This window comes from Cantharellus anzutake (assembly GCF_015039405.1).
Source record: "Cantharellus anzutake strain C23 chromosome Unknown EI90scaffold_68, whole genome shotgun sequence".
In the NCBI taxonomy this organism is placed as follows: Eukaryota; Fungi; Basidiomycota; class Agaricomycetes; order Cantharellales; family Hydnaceae; genus Cantharellus; species Cantharellus anzutake.
In genome coordinates, this window is record NW_024067018.1 from 161242 (window position 1) to 181469 (window position 20228).

At 51.7% G+C, this 20228-nt stretch overlaps 4 protein-coding genes across 4 annotated transcripts; 2 read left to right on the forward strand and 2 right to left on the reverse strand.

Annotated features, from left to right (window-relative positions):
• Window positions 1-10345: 10345 nt before the first annotated feature.
• On the reverse strand, window positions 10346-12369 carry EI90DRAFT_3130658 (uncharacterized protein; the record flags this gene model as incomplete). Its single annotated transcript, XM_039064325.1, has 7 exons — window positions 10346-10743; window positions 10831-10869; window positions 10926-10947; window positions 11004-11498; window positions 11577-11783; window positions 11860-11951; window positions 12015-12369. The coding sequence occupies 7 exons, from the start codon at window positions 12367-12369 to the stop codon at window positions 10346-10348; spliced, it is 1608 nt and encodes a 535-aa protein (XP_038911038.1).
• A 1191-nt stretch (window positions 12370-13560) lies between these two features.
• EI90DRAFT_3292442 (uncharacterized protein) lies at window positions 13561-14641 on the forward strand. Its single transcript, XM_039067334.1, has 2 exons — window positions 13561-13799; window positions 13851-14641. The coding sequence occupies exons 1-2, from the start codon at window positions 13662-13664 to the stop codon at window positions 14205-14207; spliced, it is 495 nt and encodes a 164-aa protein (XP_038911039.1). The 5' UTR covers window positions 13561-13661; the 3' UTR covers window positions 14208-14641.
• Window positions 14642-15835: 1194 nt separating this feature from the next.
• On the reverse strand, window positions 15836-16629 carry EI90DRAFT_2396868 (uncharacterized protein). Its single transcript, XM_039052968.1, has 2 exons — window positions 16195-16629; window positions 15836-16140 (listed from the first exon to the last, which is right to left on the reverse strand). The coding sequence occupies exons 1-2, from the start codon at window positions 16367-16369 to the stop codon at window positions 15920-15922; spliced, it is 396 nt and encodes a 131-aa protein (XP_038911040.1). The 5' UTR covers window positions 16370-16629; the 3' UTR covers window positions 15836-15919.
• Window positions 16630-16740: 111 nt separating this feature from the next.
• Window positions 16741-18930, forward strand: EI90DRAFT_3077263 (uncharacterized protein). Its single transcript, XM_039061718.1, has 4 exons — window positions 16741-17016; window positions 17134-17401; window positions 17549-18032; window positions 18118-18930. The coding sequence occupies exons 1-4, from the start codon at window positions 16778-16780 to the stop codon at window positions 18888-18890; spliced, it is 1764 nt and encodes a 587-aa protein (XP_038911041.1). The 5' UTR covers window positions 16741-16777; the 3' UTR covers window positions 18891-18930.
• The last annotated feature ends 1298 nt before the right edge of the window (window positions 18931-20228 follow it).

The window sequence follows — 20228 nt, forward strand, 5'->3', positions numbered from 1 at the left end:
GCCATGCTCGACAAGAGACTCGCTCAACCCATTGTGAGGCTTCTTGCTTCTCTTCCGTGGTTGGCCAATGGATAGCCTGACCATGAAGTGGCAAGACCGCTGCTATGACATGCTGCGTGGCTTTGACAACAGTCCCCACACTACAACCTGCCCACTGGGAAACTGCCTCAACAGACCCACCATTACCAAACCTACCAAAGCGGTATAATGCAATTGCCAGCTGGTAGGAGACAGGCACTTGTTCTGCTGTAGAATTGTTCAGGAAGGTAGGATGGTCTTCAATTAAGCGAAGCATTAAATCGAACGTGTGGGGTGAGACGCGCAGGTTGTGCCGAAATCTTCGTGGATCATCGGCTTTGTAACAGTCCAGCACAAGCGCTAGCTGGCTACACTTGATAACTTCATGTGGAAATAAAACACGTGTAGTGGCCAACCTAGATAGAAAGTACCAAACGTGGCGCATTGACCGTGTGTGATTTCTTTGCATGATGGCCCGGACCTCAGCTTGGTTGGACTCAGAGTCAGAGTCGGCTAAGGAGTGATGTGAAGAAGTAGCCTGAGTGCCGGAAGCTTGGCTGGAACTGGAAGCGCTGGAGGAACTGGAAGTGGAATCAGATGATGAGCTGCTGCTATCAGATGAGGTGTCGGAGCTGTTGTCAGACTCAGAGTTGCTAAGAGATAAGAGGTCAAGCTGGCTAGATGTCTCTGTCTGTAACAAAAGGCGACGCTGGTGGTGGTGGTATCTGGTCTGGAGGTGAGAAGCATGGTTCAGTGCAGCCTGGATCAAGCGCTCGCGTTCGCGGACTGCTGGCATCGGACTGCATAGTTGTTACATAATACATTCATGTGCTCCAAGGCCAACGGACTTACAGGTTGATTCTCTGGGTCTGTTATGACAGTGTTTTGAACCTGTTGCTGTGAACGCCCTTTTGCTACACTCAAAACTTACTCAAAAGTCTTTGAAAACTGTTGCACAAGAGTGGTGAGTTTTGGCATTCTTGTGACTTAGTTTTGCCCGAGTTGTGAGTGCTGTGAACGTCCCTAATGTCCAACACTACGATGGTCCAACTCCGGTTTACTCCATGTCTGATCCCAACCTCATACCTTCCAGACCAGAGCTTGTGATGCTTCACACCTCCGGCTCTGGACTCCTGTACTGGAACCCCATCACACCTCCACCTCCAGAACTTCAGTCACATCTCCACTCTGGACTTATCTCCTTGTATTCCTTATTGCATTTCATTTATTATGTCTTGCCAATATTCCGGACTTAGACTTCCAACTCCGGACCCTGCAGTCTCTACTGTATGGTGTCATTTAATCCTCTTGTTGCCTCTTCCTTATTTAGATGGCTGCTTCCTTTCCACATTAGTCAGCTGTCATTCCCCACAATCCACTCCACTCCTTCTCCTCTTGGCCTTGCCCTTTTGGGAAGCACCATAGAGTTCCAACCCTTGACCTTGGGGTTGTTCCCTCATCCAGTCCCCCTTTGTCTCCTTCCAGTTCCCTTTGTCCTCCGACTCCACTCATTATATATATACACTCTGTACATAGTTTCCTGTACCCCTAGTCTGAAATCGACATCTAGAGTCGATGACTAGAGAACCAGAATCGACTGGATTGTCCCCCCAAGAGACTCCCCCTGCTAACCTGAAATTTAGGACCACCTTAGACAACAAAGCAGTGGCACAGCACTCCACTTGAGTTGCTGAGGCCAAGGTCCCTCCTTCCTGAGTCCCTTCTCCACTTCCAGATAATTACACACTCTATAACAGGGTACCCTAAACTGAATTAAAATTGAATTAGATCTGATTCACATTTCGGAGATCTGTGACCAGACTTTGCTGATGTACTTTACATGATTGATGACCAACTGTTGATATATAAGACAAGGACAAAGATTATTTTTGTCCAACTGATGGACTTTTAACTACATCAAGCTATGCTGTAGATTGATGGGTGTACAGACACATTGGGAAGTGGTGTCAGGTCAGTGGGAGGTTGCATGATAGCACAGTGCCTTGCTGTCAGGCCAGCAGCATGGCTTGTTTTCCAATGCTAATCTTGTCCAAGGGAAGGGGGGATGCAGCAAAGGTGGCAGAGGTGATGTTGGAATATGGACTAATGTCATATCCATACAATCCTGACCTCCGCTCCGGGCTCCTGGAACTCCGAAACTGATTCCGGAGCCCTACTTGTCAGGGACCAACCCGGGGTCGAGAGCGCCCGGGTATATCGCCCGGGGCTGAGGGTCCGGTAGGTATGATGCGGGTGCGTGTAACAATGGGCCCAAAGCAGACAAGGGTCCCTGGCCACTCAGGCTAAAGTGGGAAATGTGTTATTGTTATTATCAAGGAAGTGTAAGCTACTTGCCTAAAGTGGGAAATGTGAGAAGAAGGTTGCTTCTCAGTTCCCACTTAGGCTGTGTTTATATACATGTGGTTGAAGGCCACGTGGGAAGCGCCACGTCATCTAAGCACACAGCCACCTCCATCCGGGTACCTCCATAAGAGGTCCTAGGAGTGTCCGGTATGCGGGGGGTCATCCAGTGTGTCTGGGTCCGGGCGCGTTACACTGCAGCTGGGTCAATGGTACATTGATACAAAGGAAGTCATCCATGTGATAAGAAAGGAATAAAGAGGAAAGAGAAGAGAAAAGAAGGGGAGGAAGAAAGGGAAGAGTAAAAGGGGAAGAGGGGGGAGGTCGGGAGGAGCAGATGGTGGGGCACCGGGTTAGGTGGGGCCGGGTCAGGCGGGTGTGCCCTGACATGCGGGGGAGTTGCACAGGCCGAAAAACATCACCATGGGTTCAAATAACCCCCGGTTGGTCGCGAACGCTGCCTTCCACTCGTCCCCATCTTTGATCCGGACGTTGTTGAACCCCCAACGTAGGTCCAGGGCCGAAAAGTACTTGGCGTTGCGAAGGCAGGTGAGAACATCTGAGATGAGGGGGAGCGGGTACGAGTTCTTGACCGTGATCTCATTCAGTTTTTGATAGTCTTGGACTAAGCGCAATGACCTGTCCTTCTTTTTGACAAAGAAGACTGGCGCCCCCATCAGGGATTTGGACAGGCGTATACGCCCGTTCTGCAGGTTCTCCCATAAGAACTCGTCCAGTTCTTTCTGCTCGGGTCGCAAGAGAGGGAAGGTCTTTCCTCTGGGTAGCTTCGCATCTGGTACCAGGTCTATGGTGTGGTCCCAGGGCTTTCAGGGGGGTAGCTGGTCAAAGGCTTCCTTAGAGAACACGTCCCGGAAGTCCTGGTAGTGTTCTGGTACCAACGTCTCGAACGGCACAGGCTCTGCCCCCGGGTCGTGGGCCTCCTGGGCCATCCGCTGAGATGGCATCGTGGTCACTCTCAGGTCATGTCCCCACCCCAGGGGGATGATCGCAGCATAGATCCCGTCTCCGGGCTCTACCGTGAGGTCTTGGCCATCTCCCACTCGTGGCCCCCTGCAAGAGGATGGGCAGCAGGACATGACGACCTTCTGTCGTGCCCAGTCCACCTCTGGGTTGTGATGCAGCAACCACGAGTGCCCTATGATGAGGGATTGGCGTCCCAGGTTTGCAACTGCAAAGTGGGCCCGCTCTGTATGTCGTCCGAACGTCAGGAGGGCCTCCAGTTCTTCGGTTATGGCCCCATTCTCGTTCAGGGTGCCATCGACGTTGCGGACGGGTATGGGCTGTGGGAGCGGGGTGGTCTTGAGCCTGTGCTTCCGGACGAACTCAGGGCTCACGAAGTTCCCGGTGGCCCCTGAATCCAGGAGGGCTGACACTGATACGGGGGCGAGGGAGGTCAGGGCGGTCAATGTCACCATGAGGTTGAGTGATCTGGGGGATTGTTTGGAAAGGACGTAAATGGCAGGTGTGTTAGAACGTGCGGACTCGGACGACTCCGGAATGGAATCGGAGACTTAGCATGGAAGGACCTCGGCCTCAGCGACTCAGGTGGAGCGCTGTGCCATTGCTGGTTGTCCTGGGGGTCCCTAATTTCGGATCTAGCAGAGGGAAAGTCTCTTGGGGGGGAATTCCAGTCGATTTCGGACTGAAAACAGACGAGTATGTACAAGCGCCGATATATAAGGAAGGGGCAAAAGCACAAGGAGAAACAAGGGTGACCGAATCGGAACGAAGACGTCTGAACGGGAACAAAGGGTTAGAGGGAGCGGAGCGGTACCGAAGGTCATAGGGCAAGACCTGTGATACATCCGAAAGGAGGTAGAGTGGGCGAGGCCCAGAGGGGCAGGAGGATGAGGGGAAGTGGGGGTGATGACTAACTGGCTAGAATAGAAAGAAGCAGTAGTCCAAATAGGGATGAGGGGGAATTGCGAGAAATACATTACAAACGGCGAGAGTGCCGGAGGCGGTCCGCGAAGCTCGGGGGTTGCGGAGCTTACGGAGGTTACGGAGGCGGGGTTGGAAGTCCGAGGAATATTGGCAATGGTGTTCACGTAGTATGAGGTCACCAATGCAATGGACTAAGACCGAGGTGGAGTCAAAGTCCGAGGTATGGACTATGACGGAGGCTCGGAGTAAGGTACGAACGGTGTCCGAGTGTGAAGTACGGAACAGCAGTGGATGGTCGTAACTTGGCGGAAGGGTGGCGGAGGAATGAGAGAGGGGAAGGTAAGGAAGAGTAGTCAGGTCCGAAGGTGGATATCGGAACGGACGGAGATAGCGTAGGGGATGACGGGAGGGTGGAGGTGTGGTGAGGGGGGAGCGGAGTAGTAGGAAGGGTGGCGAGTAGGGCGATGTTCGGTCCGAGATGAGTATCGGAACGGACGGAGAAGGGGTCGGAGAGGTAAGAGGAGGGGTGTGTTGCCGAGACCGAAGGTGAGTATCGGAAAGGCAGCGGTAGGTTATGACTCCGGAGGTGAAGAGGGTGGAGGTCCGGAAGTCGGGTCGGGGTCGGGTATGCACGGATATGACAAGGTGGAGACACAGCTACTTCGGGTGTTAGCTCTGGGCGTCTCTCACTTCTGTGGGTGGAGGATGCGCTTTTCCTCTTTTTCTTTGTGATAACTCGATGAAATTTCTGCAGTGGCGTTGACTCGTGCACGTTGCGGTATTTACACAGGTTATCTTTTACAGGCGGCCGGGACGCATCCCTCACTAGTCGCCTTCCTGAAAATCCTCTTCCTGGGGGTCTGGCCCCATCTCTCCCTCTTCTGCCTCTGGTCCCTCACCCAACTGCCTCTTCAGCCCTTCCATTAAAGCTCATAGGTCCTCCGGGTGCAGGCATCGGACTCGGTGGACCTTGGGGTGCAGGCATTCTCGTGCAACATGGCCTGGGGTGTTGCAATTGTAGCACAACCCCTTCCATCTTTGGTCAGTCCTTGATCGGTCGAGGTCCATTGGTTGTGGACCTGTTCCTGATGTGGGATGGGTTGCAGGGGTTGGGGGTGCGGGTGCGGGTGTAGGTCGCGAGGTGGTGGGTGTAGGCCACGTGTAGGGGGGGGTGGTGGCTGGAGGTGGCCTGGTTGGTGGGAGTGGGAGTCTAAGTGGGGGTGCTCGTGGCTGGGTGGCTTGGAAACGTCACCACTGGTTGTCGAGGAGGGTAGCCTCGCGTTTCCATTCAGCCCAGGTGGTGGGCATAGGGCGGAGATGGTAAATGCTCTTGCGGAGCCGGGCATTGATCACTTGCTTGAAGTGGCCGACCAGCCCTACATCACCCAGTCTTGAGGCAGGCCCTAATATTTCGAACTCCTGGATGACCTTGTCCATGGAGTCACTTCCCTGTCGGATGGCCACCAGCTTCTGCCGGGTGGTGGCTTCCCAATTTGGGTCCTGGAACATGTTGTCGAGTTCCATGTTGAACTCATCCATGGTGAGTGCTGGGGACCCTGCCGTCAGCAGTGAGATCGTGCGTTGCATTGCCCATGCTCCTGCCAGTCCTCCCTTCATGTAGGACAACACAAAGAGAATCTGGGAGAGGGCGGTGGGGAACTCGGACGTGCGGACGTGGAAGTAGATTCCACATTCAGCTTTGAAACGGTCTGTCAGAGACCAGATTCGAGACGAGGGGATGTCTCCGTAACGGAGGGCTTCAGCCTCAGCGACTTCTGCCAAGAGCGCTGTGCCTAGTGACACGTCCGTGCCCTAACTTACTGACTGGCAATTAGAACCTAGGGGGGGTAACTCTAGTTGATTTTTCTACTGGGGCGTAACCTATGTACAAGTGGGATATATATATGGTTACAGCGGAGACGGTTCCGCAATTGGTGGAGCCGAACGGAGCGGAGCTAACGGGGTTTAAACATTAGCCGACTGAATATTACCGACGAGTCGGTTCACGGGGTTAGCGGAAAGGCAGGCGGTAACCCAGAAACGGAAAGGAGGGATAGGCCCGAAGGTGGGCTCTGCAGGGCAGGCGAGTGTATTGCCCAGCGGAGGTGGGGGTGCGCTAGCGGATGTCGGAGCTGTCCGGAAGTCTTTGGGGCTCCGTACTTAGGGAGGCGTAGGTAATAAATTGAAATGAGGGGGTGGTGACCATTGAGGGGCGCCGAGAGGATTGCGGAATACGGGGGCTCCGAGGTTAGTGAGGGAGGAGCGGAGTTGGAACGGAGGGATCGGAGGGACCGGAAGTCGATGGCCAGGGATGGATATGACACGGTCCAGATCCTCGCTGGCTCCCGAGAAGGGCGTGGGGGGGGGCGGCGACCTTAGGTGGCTTGGGTCTGGGAGCAGGTGCAGGGGTGGGTGCAGGGGTGGGCACGGGTGCAGACGCAGGAGCGAGTGGGGGATGGTTAAGGACTTGGTTCTCCACAATAGCCTGCAGTTCCTGGAACCGGGCTAGGAGGTCATCGTACTGTTCTTCTGTCACCATGGCAGGGGAGGCAGGGGAGGTGGGGGAGATGAGGTTGAAGCCTTCTTCTGCTGTCAGGGACTCGTCCGGGGTCGAGGGGGCCCGGGTGTAGCGTCCGGGGCTGAGAGCCTGGCGGGGGGCGGATCAGGCATGCGTACTGACAGGCCTGATGCGGGACAGTGGTCCCTGGCCACTTAGACTGAAGTGGAAAGTTGTTATTATCATTAAAGGAGAAATATTGTACTGCTTACCTGAAGTGGAAAGTTGAGAAGAAGGCTACTTCTTCAGTTCCCACTTCAGGTATGTTTATATACATGCGGCTTAGATCACATGATGGATGCCACGTCACCCTTGCATGCAGCCGTAACCACCCAGGTATCTCCGTGGGAGATCCCAAGGGCATCCGGTGCAGGTGCATGTACTGGGCACAGCAGGAAGTCGTCCGAGGTGCCTGGTCCGGGTGCATGGTGGGTGCGCTGCAGATGGGTCAATGGTACATTGATACAAAGAAAGTTGTCCATGTAGAATAAAGAGAGAAATAAAGAAGAAGTAGGATAATGTCAGGGCACACCCGCCTGACCCGCCTCCACCTGGGCCCACCTCACCCGGTTCCCCTTCTCCCACCCTGCACCCCTCCTTCATACCCCTTCCCCCTCTATCCCTCTCCCACTTCCCCTTCTATTTCCATTTCTATTTCTATTTCTATTTCTACTTCACACGGACGACCTTTCCCTTATATCCATGTATTATTGACCCGCCCGCGACACACACACGACGTGCCTAGCCCCGGACGACCCCGGATGGCTCTAGGGTGCAACCTAGTGCGCGCGCGTGCAGCATACACCCTCGGGATCCCCCACGGGGACACCTGGGTGACTGCGGCTGTATGCGGGGTGACGTGGCGGACCTCATGTGACCCAAGCCGCATGTATATAAACACACCTGGGGTGGGAACCGAAGAAGTAACCTTCTTCTCAACATTCCCACTTCAGGTAAGTAGCTTAGTTCTGTCACGACCGACAAATCCCGGGGCTCCGTCAGCGGCGAACCAATGCCGATAGGTGAATCCGCCGACCCGAAACCCATCCTAACCAGCCCCCAACCCCATGTCTGGCCCCCTGCCTTACTGCGTGAGACTTGGCCAGTAATCAGAACCTAGACCCTGCCGGTATTCCGACCTTACCTCCAGTTCCTGAGCCCTTGGTGCTCCCGGCATTCAGTCATGCCTGCCTTGTCTCCATCCGAACCACACTCATCACTTCCCGCTATGTGGTCACAGCCATGCCCCGCTTCCGTGCATTCCACACCCTCTGCCCACTCCGCACCCTCTGCCCATCTCTGCACCTTCTGGCCACTTCTGGTTGCCCTTGACACCTCTGGTCAGGTCAACACTCCCACTCCCCTCTGTACCTCTGTTGGCCTTCATGCTGTCCTTGTGTGACAGTGCTGGCAGATCAACTTCTGTTCGCGGACTTGTGTCGGCACCGCACCGACCCCGCTTATTTGCGGACTTGTATCGGCACCGCGCGCTGACCTCCGCTTTTCCTCTGGCCATTTGTCACTTGGCAGCTTATCATTCATTCCTTGCCGAGTGCCATTTATTGTTTGCTTCCCTGCCAATATCGGCATTTGATCCCCTCTTTATTGGCACTAGGTTATTGATCTCATTCAGTTATTCATCAATAACCCTTGCCACTTATTGTTTAGTGATCTGTTCCTCCTTTCCAGTTCCCGGGCTCTTGTCCTTATTTAGTTTGACAATCCCCACTTATCTCCGCACCGGACCGCGCCGGACTGACCGGCCTTTCTATATTCCCTCTTGCCTATTTATATACCTTGTAAATACTTTTGGGGACCTCAGTCTGAAATCAACTAGAGTACCCCCCCTGTCTGGTCTGAGTCTCTCCTTCTGCAAAGGGGGCTTCCCCCCTCTGAGTCCGTGCTCGCGGAGTCCGCGCTCCTCCTACAGGTCCGCTCCGCCCACAAGTCTGGTTTGAAGTCCGCTGTAAGTGTCAGTTTGTAAATACGGGATCTCCCCCAAACGTCAAGCTCAGGGCACAGCGCTCCACCTGAGTCGCTGAGGCCGCGATCCCACTCTGCTAACCTTGAACAGCGCTTCCGGATGCGCCGCATATTTCCGCCCGCATATCCGCGCGTGCACGCTCCAACAGACCTCTGCCACAATCTCCGACACCGACAATATCCCAGCCTCTGACAATAATTCCAGATCTCTGACAAGTTCCCCTTTTAATAATAACTCAACATTCCCACTTCAGTCTAAGTGGCCAGGGATCGCCGTCCCGCATCGGGGCTGCCAGTACGCATGCCCAATCCATCCCCCGTGAGGTCCTCAGCACCGGACGCTACGCCCGGACCGCCTCGACCGTGGATGCGACCCTGACAGATAAGGAGGAAGTGAGGAGGGGAGGATGAGGAGGGAGGAAGGGAAAGGGGGAGGAGGCAAGGAAGGGTGGGCAGCGGGGTACCGGGTCAGGTTGGGCCAGGTGGAGCCGGGTCAGGTGGGTGTGCCCTGACAATATGTAGATGAGGGACTTTTTCCCAAGGTGGAAAACATGTTTTAAATTTTGATGCTTGCCAAGCATGACTAGCAGTGAAAAATAATCATTATTATTATTATGATATTGTTTCATTAAGTATCATTGATCTCGGTGAACTCCGGCCGCAGTCGGTTAGTCATGTGGTCAGGTGTCACGCACTAAAATGCATTTGCGGTTCATCATCCGGCAAAATTGTGTCACGCTAATTTTGACAAAGCGGTAGTTGGTCATGTGAGTACAGTATTTGAACTTGGGCCGTCAATGGTGCATGGCAGTCACACCTCAGGCCTTGCAATGACAACCTCATGTTATGGAATGCGGTGATATTTGGACCAAGTAGCCGATGGAACATTCAATTCGACAAGGCCTATCCCAACAAACCCGGCCACCATTGTCAAATATGCTCCATCCGAATGTCCATGCGAACGGAGAGCTTTGCTTCAGAATCGCTGGTCACCTACCCACGATGTCGCTGCGATACTAACAAGCATCCAGATGTTAGTTTCACGATCCCATCTTTCATTAGTTTTGACCCAAACCCTCGTCCAGGTCATCTTATCCTGGTACAACACCATTTGAGAGCGATTGATTACATATTTTCGCATGTACAAACAGTCACCTCTCCTCTTAGGGCTCATGTAAATATATGTGACAAGTTTGGTAGCAATGCGATGTGCTCAGAGTCGACCTCCCCCGAGCCCGCATCAAGCTGAGTCAGACAGATGCTAAGTTGAGAGTTGATGATGGTGCCAAGGCTAGGATGTTGGATCACCAGAACCCCATAGATGGTCCGAAGCAACGCCCCGAAACGACGATGGAGGAAGTAAACGGAGGGGATGAGGCATTTCCTACTTCGATTTTTGCATACAGGATTTTTTTTGCAATCATGACATTTGGCAGACGGAGATCTCCAAACACCAGAATCTTCTCATGCAACACTTTGAGGGCCTCCCCAACAGTTGATCGTACGTTTTTCACCAATCCTTCAGACATATTTTTTTGCTTTGCCATCGACATATTCCATGACAATCATGATGATAGATTGATAGGATGGTTCATGCTCATGGAGATGTGGTGATCCGCAATAGAGAAGTTTCGGTGCATAATTATGATCTGCAAGTGTTTGGTGTGCACTCTCCCCATAGCGGTCAGCAAATTTGACAACAATATCCTGAGGTGGCATTGCCTCAATCCGTGTGCAAAGAGTGATGCAGTTGGGGCCGTTTTCCAAGAAGCCAACATATTTGAAGTTAGCGCGTCCACTGCCAACAGGGTAAGCAGCAATTGAAGGAAAGTAGTGCAAATCATCGGGAAGATTGCCCATGTCTGGACCCTCATGATATGGCCCAAGTTTCTTCAGACTCGCCCGTAGAGCATTGAAGGCTCATGCAACGTGGGTGGTGTGCGGTTCATTGAGAACGGAGTCTGATCCAACCCAGGTGTAGTCGGTCAGTCATTGGACAATCACACCGTCGGTGATGACAGCACCGAGGATCGTGACCCACAGTCCTGTGGTGGCCACGAGGAATGTGGGACAGGCGGTAGCGTTTCAAAGCATTGCATACTAAGGAAAAACAAATGAACAATCTGAGTGCAATGAAATGGATTGGGCACACCCTGGGCTGAGCCCAACAACGGCACACAGACAAGCCTGCTTGGGTCGATGGGTTTGAACCACCATCTCTGAATTCATTTTTATCTTCCTGAAGGAGAATTATGAAGGGTGACCCATGTGTCTCCAATTCCACGATGCCGTCAGGAGTCGTTTTGTCGTAATTCTGAATCGTTTGCATGTTGACTTGAACGATGTTGCAAAGAAGTGGTCCCAACACTTCTCGGCATTTCTTTTCATTTTTATAAATCGCCGTTGCGGCTTTCATGTATTCTACTGTTTCAGGAATAATAATGTCGTCGAGAGGAGCATCTCTCTTCTCCATATCGTCCAAGAAATGTCCAAAAGCAGGGTGAAATAATTGAACCAGAGGTGCAACGCTCGTCCTGGGCTTGTCTGCCTTGTAGCGGCCGTCATAGATGGAGTACATGATCTGGGACTTCGTGTAATTTGACGACTTTGCTGAATCAGCGGGAGCCAATGCAGTCAAGATGTGCGAGAAGACATTTTGAAACCCTGTTGAATGCTATTTATCAAGGATGACAAAAAAGCCACACTTTCACGCAACGCAGGGATCTGGTCTCTCCTCGTGCATCATTAGTACCCAGGCTCTCTGAACAACGGTGAGATTGTCTGTGACGTGGAGAAAGACCGAAATAGACTTGCCATTAGCTGGTGCTTGAACAACGATGTGCAGGTGATCCCCTTCCACATGAGGGAACACTTGCGAGAGCGGTAGGAGCGACTTCAATGGTGTGAGATCGATGTCTTTGAGACTTCCGTGGGAGTCCTCATCTACACGTCGGCAGACCTGGCTGAGGATAAGCTCTGAGGCAATTGAGGCGAGGGGACTGTTCCTCCTTGATCAAGCATTTGAGGGTGCTGACGTTTTTGGTCTTCAGAATCTTGACCGTGAAGAATGGATTCGGCTCCCCATCAACTCGGAGAACGACACAGTTGAGCGAGAGAAGTTGCACAGCTTCGGAAGCTCAGTTCACTTTTGAAGTGGAATATAGGAATTGACACAAAGTCAGGTGTCTACTTATCGGGATGAGTGTTGATGCACCGGGCAACTTGACAAGCAGTGCCTCTCCAGCTGAGATGTTCAAGCCTGCTATTTCCTGCCTCGGAAGGAGTTCTTTAACCCCCATATTAGAGAATGCCTTGCTGACTAGCTCCTCAAGCACTTCATGACCATTATCGACGAAATTAGCTGGTGAGTTTGTAAATCTCCACACTTCAAGCTCATATGCATCAATGTCACCAAGGACACGAGGTGCCTTGGCCTTGACCATCTTCGCCAAGTCATCGACATCAGCGTCGGAAGATACTTCGACCTTGAATGACTGGCCAGTAGGCCTGTTTTTGTGATCAACGAGGAGGCACCAGACTTCCATGACAGTGAACCACACACAATAAACTCGGCCAACTCTGTGACAATTCCATACAGCTGAGCAAATCGATAGGTCAAATCGTGAGCAGTCTGACAGGTCCCAGGTGGTGACCTTCTTCACTCTAACAGGCTACAGCAGCCGCTAAGTACTATTGGGGTGCTGCACAATGGACTTAGGCTACCAAGTAGCCGATGGAACATTCAAGCTGCTTAGGTTCGACGAGTCCTATCCCAACAAACCCGCCACCGTTGCCAAATATGCTCCACCCGAAGGTTTATGCGAACGGAGAGCTTGCTTCAGAATTGCTGGTCACCTACCCACGATGTCGCTGCGATACTAACGAGCATCCAACTGTTTGTTTCACGATCCCATCGGTATGGGTTTCATTGGTTTTGACCCAAACCCTTGTCCAGGACATCTTATCCTGCACAACACCATTTGAGAGTGATTGATTATGCATGTACAAACAGTCAGCTCTCCTTCTCTCCCTTTAGGGTTCATGTAAATATATGTGACAAGTTTGGTAGCAATGGGATGTGCTCAGAGTCGACCTCCCCCAAACCCGTCTGAGTCAGACAGATGCTAAGTTAAGGGTGCCAAGGCTAGGATGTTGGATCACCAGAACCCCATAAATGGTCCGAAGCAACGCCCCGAAATGACGACGGAGGATTTATGAAAATTTTTAAGAAAATATAAAAAATATAAAAAAGAGGGCCCCAGCCCCCAGACTCCAATGGGCCGCACAGCAGCCCCCCACAGTCCAGCCCACAAGGCCCTGACAGTGGACTCGGGGTGGTGGCTCACCCGGTGGATGCAGCAGGCCACGGAGATTGGGAGGGGAAGCGGGAATGGGTCCGTGCGTGGCTGGATGGGCGCCAGACTCACCCATTTCGATGGTGGACGTGACCGAGGGGGGGCCGGGATGCGTCTGTCGTGGTACTGGACACAGTGGAGTCGATAGACGCGCCAGATTTGGCGTGGGAGGGTGTGGGGAGGGTGAGGGTGACGACGACGACGACGACAACAGCGCGGTTTCAGGGCGCGCTGAAGTCGAAGGGAGAGGTGGGGAGGGGGCCAGACGCGGTTGGGGGGGGGGTGGACGGCACGTAATCTGGCGCGAATTCCATCGGATTGGGGGTGGAATGGCTGGGCGCTGTTGGATCGGGCGCAAGTGCCATGGAATCGACGGTGGGACGGCCGGACACGGTCGTGGTGGGGTCGTTGGACGACGCAGAGAGGTGGTGGGAGAGGGGGGTCAGGCTACCGGGTGCGAATGCCATGGAATCGGTGGTGGGATGGCCAGACGCGTCGACGTTGGGGGCGGCGTTGGCACTGGCGAACGCGTCAATTCAAGAACAGACTGCGCCTGCAAAAGCGGGCGCGTTGTTTCTTGGGGACGACGCAGTGGAGTGGTGGGAGGTGGGGTCGGTTGGGCAAAAACCGTTCGTGTCAATCCAGGAACAGATTGCGTCGCAGGGGGCTGACGCGTCATTTCCTGGTGTCGACGCAACGCTGGAGGGAGGAGAGCCGGGCTGGGAGGGTGTACTGGGCTGGGCTGGGTCATTTGGGTTCGGATCGGGTGGGGGGAATGGCCCAGCGGCGCAGCGAGTGCCTTCTGTGTGCGTTCCAGATGTAAAAGAAAATCAGTAAATTTTGTTTTTAAAATATTCCAAGCCGCAGTGAAAGTACGCAGCTCAGAGCCCTCTTCCAAGGCCCACCAAATGTCCCCCAGTGGGTCCACCTCGAACTTCGCTGACATAACTCCAAACTCGGATGTGAGTCGTCGTTGCCAATTGAGTACGGCACTTATTAGTGATGCGACAGCCGATGGACTGCCTTGAAAGGTCGTGGAAAAACTTGACCCCCACTGTATCTGGGGTCAATTTCCTCCAATCCGCCAGGAGGGTCTAAAGTGAAGCTGCCGGCTGTGGGCATGACCCGGCTGACAAGGTGGATTTATAGTGGCTCCAAAAGCATCCAATCCCCTCCCACCTCTGATGCGGAGCGGTTTAACACTCGAAGCAAGCTCTTGCCATAGCCATGTCAGATTGACATGGCTGGAGGGCTGCTACAGTGCTAATCCTCTGAATCATGAGGGGGAGTCAAGGGGGCAGCCTGCTGCATCCAGGACAAGGGAATCCTCTTTTTATAGGCAAGTCAGACAGAGAATCGTGCAGCTTTTCCCAGGGTTCTCCCTTGCCCATTGTGACAGCGGTTCTGCACATGAAAAATGGTCATTGAGGGCCCTAACCAGAGCAGGGGGCATGTGGTATTTGTGTTGTTTGAGAGTCACCGGGAATTTCATGTCAAAATTCGGAATTTTGTTCCTCCGCTTCTCCGCTGAACCCCTGGAAATTCATACACAATAAGTCAGTGGCAGGGTTATGTCCACTGATCCCTTTATCCAATCTGTGCCACCCTAGATGTCTTGCCACAGGAAGGAGCGGAAGTGTACTCTGTTCCAATTGGTACTAGTGTTGTATTCCACTGGTCGCTCCGTCATATGCCTACGGCACGCACGCGGAGTTAAAAATGAAATACCACCACCACGACTTGAAGCAAGGGAGCAAATAAATCGTCTTTCAATTTATCCTTCAATAGGACATGCATTTCAAGCGATTACAGTACAACTTACATACAAGTTCCATGTCTTCCCTCCCAAACTGTTCGTAGCAATCACCCAGAGGCATCAGTCCATGCCTATATATATATTTTACTTTCCCTCGTACAGTAGCAGCGCACAATTGGATGGTTTTAGTGGCCCTCGATGTTAGCTGCCACCGGTGTCTCCTGCATGTCTGCCCGCTCCACTGACCTTGAGGGTCCGATTCGCCACTTCCATATATGCCGGCTTACCCTGTGACCTTGACCCGCACTTCCAAAAACGAGTCTCCAGTCGGCAAGTTCCCTCACGTAACGCGTTCCACAATCCCAAAAGATGATGTAATCCTGCCCGAAAGGTAGAAGGCGAACCGGCATGGTGGCAGCTATACTAGATGAAGATTCCGCCTTACCTGGGCACTAGGAGACTTATCCTCCAGTGCTCCTCTAAAGATCATCCAGGTCCGCATTGGTTGAAACGCAATTTACATCCAGGCCCTCCTTTGTAGTTATGAGGGCCCCTTCCCTTGTTCAATGGACCCGCTCTTTTTGTGTCTTATTAATAACGCACCCTTACATGTAGATAAGTTTCAACCTGACTATTCAGCAGTTTTCAACCCGGGAATGATGTATTTGGACCGAGGCATCGCAACAATTAACGCAACGTCGCGATGATCGTTCGCTGACATGTCCCATTCGAAGCGATATTTTCTCCTTAGCTTAATGAGTGAACAAATGCTCCATCGATCCTGACTCCGGCGGTGTTCAGAACATCTCTGCAACATACTGAGCGAGATATCCCCCACTCAATGAGTGTACCTCAAGAAGAACAGAATGAGGGGAGCACCACCAATACCGCCAAAGAGATTCAGAAAGCTCCCATTCGTGGTGGATCAAGGCCCAGCTCGAGTTCGGCCAGTTAATCTCGTTTGCTGACTGGAACTTTGAAATCCTATCGGTGTGACATCCCTCTTTTGTTTTGCCTCTCTGGTGATAACACGACATCAGGGCGGAAGAAATGGAAGAGCCCATCCGTGTCGACTTGGAGAGTGCCCAGAAATGCAAGGCGGTTGACATGATCGACTTTTTGCTCGCGTTCTGCCTGTCGGGCCCGTTCAATGGCAGGAGACGACACAGAGCTTGGATTACTGTTCTGGGGATTTACAGCAAGATCTGAGTCTCAGAGTGTGAGTGGGCAGGTGGTAATATGTGCGTTGTGTAATGCACCGTTAACAGTGGTGACGAGGCGGCTCGTAATGGTTATGCTTGTGAGGGTCAGGGTGGGAGACCGGCCTTTGCAGCGCGTTGCCTGGACGAAGAAAACGACCACGAGACGCAGCGGTGCAAGGGCGCAGCCTCCGGCCCTCTTGAGTTGGGTACCTCTACGAAATGGCGCTAGCATGGGGCGTCTCCACACAGACGATGATTCCGGTGGCTTGATTGGCTAAAGAGAGTGCTCTAACCACGACACACCAGCGACACACTAAGCGTCTTCAGTTAGCTGCGAGGAGAGGCCCTTCAGGGACATCTGTAGGGCAACAAGGTATGTTGAGAGATGTGAGCAATGCATGCAGTGTTTGATGAGAGCACCCTTAACGGCTAGAGGACTGCTGGAATCGCAACCATAACCGGCATGGACGAATGAGCTTGTGTGTGAAGGTCTTGTGGAAAGGAAACATCAGATGCGATTTCACAAACGTGAGCGACAGATTTTGTGCCTACCGGATAGGTTGAACGATGTGAAGATGCAAGCCTCGGATTTAGCCGAATGCCCGCAGATTCATGTAGTGTTTGGACTTGCCAATAACCCATGTCTGTCAATCTCAACTGCTGGGTACTTGGCGATGGGACTGGCCAAGTGTTCTCGGTCAAAATTGCAAGTACAGAGTCTGTCATTGCCCTCAAGGAAGCAATCAAAGACAAGAAGAAGGTCGCTCTCCAACACATTGACGCAGATGCCCTCACACTCTGGAAGGTTTCCATCCCAGTCGACGATGGCTTCGAGGAGAAAGTTAAACTTCAAAACGAACTATTGCCTGTGAAGAGATTGTCCCACCTTTTCCCGAACCTGACGATCAAGACCTACACATCGTTGTTCAATTCCCGCATGATGGTGAGTGATAGTCATGGAGCTATCTCTGTCTGTGACGTATTTTCTCATTCAAGCTCGTCTTTAGTGCCACAATTAGATCTTCCTATTCTCGAACTGTACTGTCTCATTTGTGGCGGTGACGCCAACAATATCTTTCCGGTCAAAATTGCGAGTACAGAGTCTGTCGGTACCTTCAAGAAAGCCATCAAGGAGGAGAAGAAGGTTAATCTCGAACACGTTGACGCAGACTCCCTCACACTCTGGAGGGTTTGCATTCCAGTCGATTATAATTTCGAGAATGCAAAAGGGATCGATCTTAAGAATGAGGAAATGCTATCACCTGTCCATTGATTGTTCTCCATTTTCCCCGATCCACTGCCCCAACTTCATCTACACATTATTATCAAGCTTCCGCCTGGCAAGCCTATATCATCCACTAGTCAACGTCCCCTATTATATAAAGGTGACTGAGTCGCCGAAGCCCACAAGGCATGGGGTTCATCTGTTTCACAAGAGGCCCCTTCCTCAGGAGGCCTACCTAAAAAGTTTGTTGCCATTCAGAAAAAGGAAAAACCTGCGTTTGCGTTAATCGCCCCCCAACCGCCGCTGCCACGATACCCATCTCACTATCATCCCATATTCAGCCAGTTCCAAGATGACTGTAAAACTTATACACCCACCAAGAAAGACCATGATTTCGCTTTAAAGTTCTCCCATTCTATGTCAAATATTTACGCCAACGAAGGGGACAGGGCTGACCAAGCTCGAAAAGATTTCGCAAGCTATGGTCTCGACTTTTTGCCCACTGGAATTGGCAAGTATTGTACTGATGGAGATCTTTGCTACAAGGGCTTTTGCTTTGCACTCATCGAGGCCAAGGCAGAGCTTTCCACCAGCGGTGCTGAGCCTCTTTTCGAGGCTGCCTGGTATTATAGTGCCTTCATAAGGAACCACTTTGACGAAACCTGTTCGCGTCTCCCTTGCTTTATCCTCTCCTCTACCTTGCTGGTGAGCTTCCACATTTCTTCTCCTGGATACACCCTAAATTCATGCCCTAGGTGCCCACATTGGCTTTGCCGGTGCCGTCTTGACCATTCACCCTCATCTTGAGGTCCTAGCCCCCATGTTGCCGCTCTTCTATCATGCATCCAACGTTGATATGCGCATGCAAGCTGCCCATTTTTTTGGTGCAACAAAAAATGCGATTCTCGCATTGAATAGCTACTACGAATCCGAACTTCCACATATAACCTCTAACCCAATCATTACGTTTCCGTATCCTACTGACTTCGATTCCCCGTGCAGTACCACAAAGTACCCATTTGAATACTCATCGCAGCTTGACGAGAACAGACTCCTATTTTCCGGCACTGTCGGTGATGAGAAAATATTCATCAAGTTCACCCACCGATGCTCTGAGGATGCACTTCTCGCATGCTTCTCGCTTGGTTGTGCACCTGCTTTGAAGAGGTGTCAGCCCATTGCGGGTGGATGGTATATGGTTGTCATGGCTTTAATCGAGGATGATTATCATGAATTGCGGCATTCAGAGATGAAAGTCTTGTTCAAAGATGAAATCGAAGAGAAGGTGCAGGCGCTCCGCCAACAAGCATTTGTGCATGGTGATATCCGAACCACCAACGTCATGGTGCGGAAAGACGGTAAGCCTGGAATTCTACTAGTCGACTTTGACTGGGCAGGTAAAATTGAGGAAGTGCGATATCCAATGAATGTGAATAATGTTGATATCAAGCGACCTACAGGAGCAGTTGATGGCGAGCTTATTAAGCCTGACCATGATATTGATATGATAAAGTATATGTTTCAATGAATTTATTAATTGATAACACCCCACCTGGATCACACCCTCTTATTATACGCATCGACTCCGGTTTTGAACTCTGAAAAGAGGCCCTCCACTTTAGATGGTTGCGCAGATACCGTTGATCCGTTGTCCATCGCTTGACAATAGGTGACTGGATCTCCACCACATTGCAAATACAAAATAGTCTAGTCATGGGTATCTCTGGAAGCCCGAAGACACCATGAGGCACAAGTTGAAGGCATTGAGAGAGAAGCTAAAGGAAGTGGGAACCCATTGGATGTGTTGCCACGCCTCGGAGCGCTCCCACCTCCGTGACATGATCAATTAGAATGTATTTATAGGGCATTTTGGAACCTGGGTCCATCATTTTCAAAATAAAGTATCGGGGTTAACCCATTTTGTGCTTCTTGAGTCCATATTTCATTGGGATTTGGTGTTATAATCGTGGCATTGCAGCCGGACATTCTGAGTGCGATATCACAATGTCATTAGATATCGCACTCAGCTCTACACATCATACTTATATACATTTCTGTGGCGCAAATGAACAAAGGCTAAAGCGTTAGGACAATGAAACTTCCCATAAAAGGGAACAATAACCATAAGGGAATCGGAATGCCACTTCAACATTTGGTGTTATGGATACAGAGTCTCCAATGACCATATCCGTTGCATAGTCAAAGACCTCCCCTTTCCATCACTCTCTCTCTCTTTCGCTCTCTATCCCGATACCCTACTACCCTAACCTGTTCTACTCCATCCCCCCCCCTCGTGCAAAGCTTTTCCCATTGGGGTTTTGGTGCTGGCCAAGGTTGTTTGTATTTCGCGGGATTTCCCACGACCTTTCCATTTGTAGATAGTCATGCGTCATGTACGGAAACTGCCAAAGGTGGTTCCTGTGAACTACTACACTCTATAACTGTCTTGTGCACTGTCCCTTGTAACAACCCCTCTTTTGTGACTCAGCTGAACCTTTGTGCTTGTACAACCCTCAACATGTCCTATATGCCTGGTTACATCGAGTCTTCTGACAGTTCCCACTGTGAGAACTCAAAGTCGTGAGTTGAAGACTCTCGACTTGTGTTTCATCCCATGGAACCTGTATCCTACAGAACATCATCACTCAGCTCTCCCTCCAGCGCCTGACAGATGACACCATACTATGATCTTAGTGTCAGGGCACACCCCACCTGACCAGCGCTGCACCAGCACTGCACTGCCCCACTCCGCTCCCCCTGCTACCACTCTTTGTTCCTCCTCTCCCTTTTTCTTCTTTGTCTTTATTTCTATTCCATGGTCGACTTCCCTTTTCTCTATGTATCATCACACACCTAATACTGCTCC

Excerpts from the sequence above, each read along its gene's own strand:
- EI90DRAFT_2396868 (XM_039052968.1), bottom strand. The coding sequence starts at position 16,369 with ATGCTAGCGCCATTTCGTAGAGGTACCCAACTCAAGAGGGCCGGAGGC. Across the intron at positions 16,141-16,194 it reads CCTCGTCACCACTGTTAACG|ATCTTGCTGTAAATCCCCAG; the intron begins GTGCATTACACA and ends TCTGAGACTCAG.
- EI90DRAFT_3077263 (XM_039061718.1), top strand. The coding sequence starts at position 16,778 with ATGTCTGTCAATCTCAACTGCTGGGTACTTGGCGATGGGACTGGCCAA. Across the intron at positions 17,017-17,133 it reads CTATTGCCTGTGAAGAGATT|CTCGTCTTTAGTGCCACAAT; the intron begins GTCCCACCTTTT and ends TTCTCATTCAAG. Across the intron at positions 17,402-17,548 it reads ATGAGGAAATGCTATCACCT|GCATGGGGTTCATCTGTTTC; the intron begins GTCCATTGATTG and ends GAAGCCCACAAG.
- EI90DRAFT_3292442 (XM_039067334.1), top strand. The coding sequence starts at position 13,662 with ATGGCCAGACGCGTCGACGTTGGGGGCGGCGTTGGCACTGGCGAACGC. Across the intron at positions 13,800-13,850 it reads TGGGAGGTGGGGTCGGTTGG|CGCGTCATTTCCTGGTGTCG; the intron begins GCAAAAACCGTT and ends GCAGGGGGCTGA.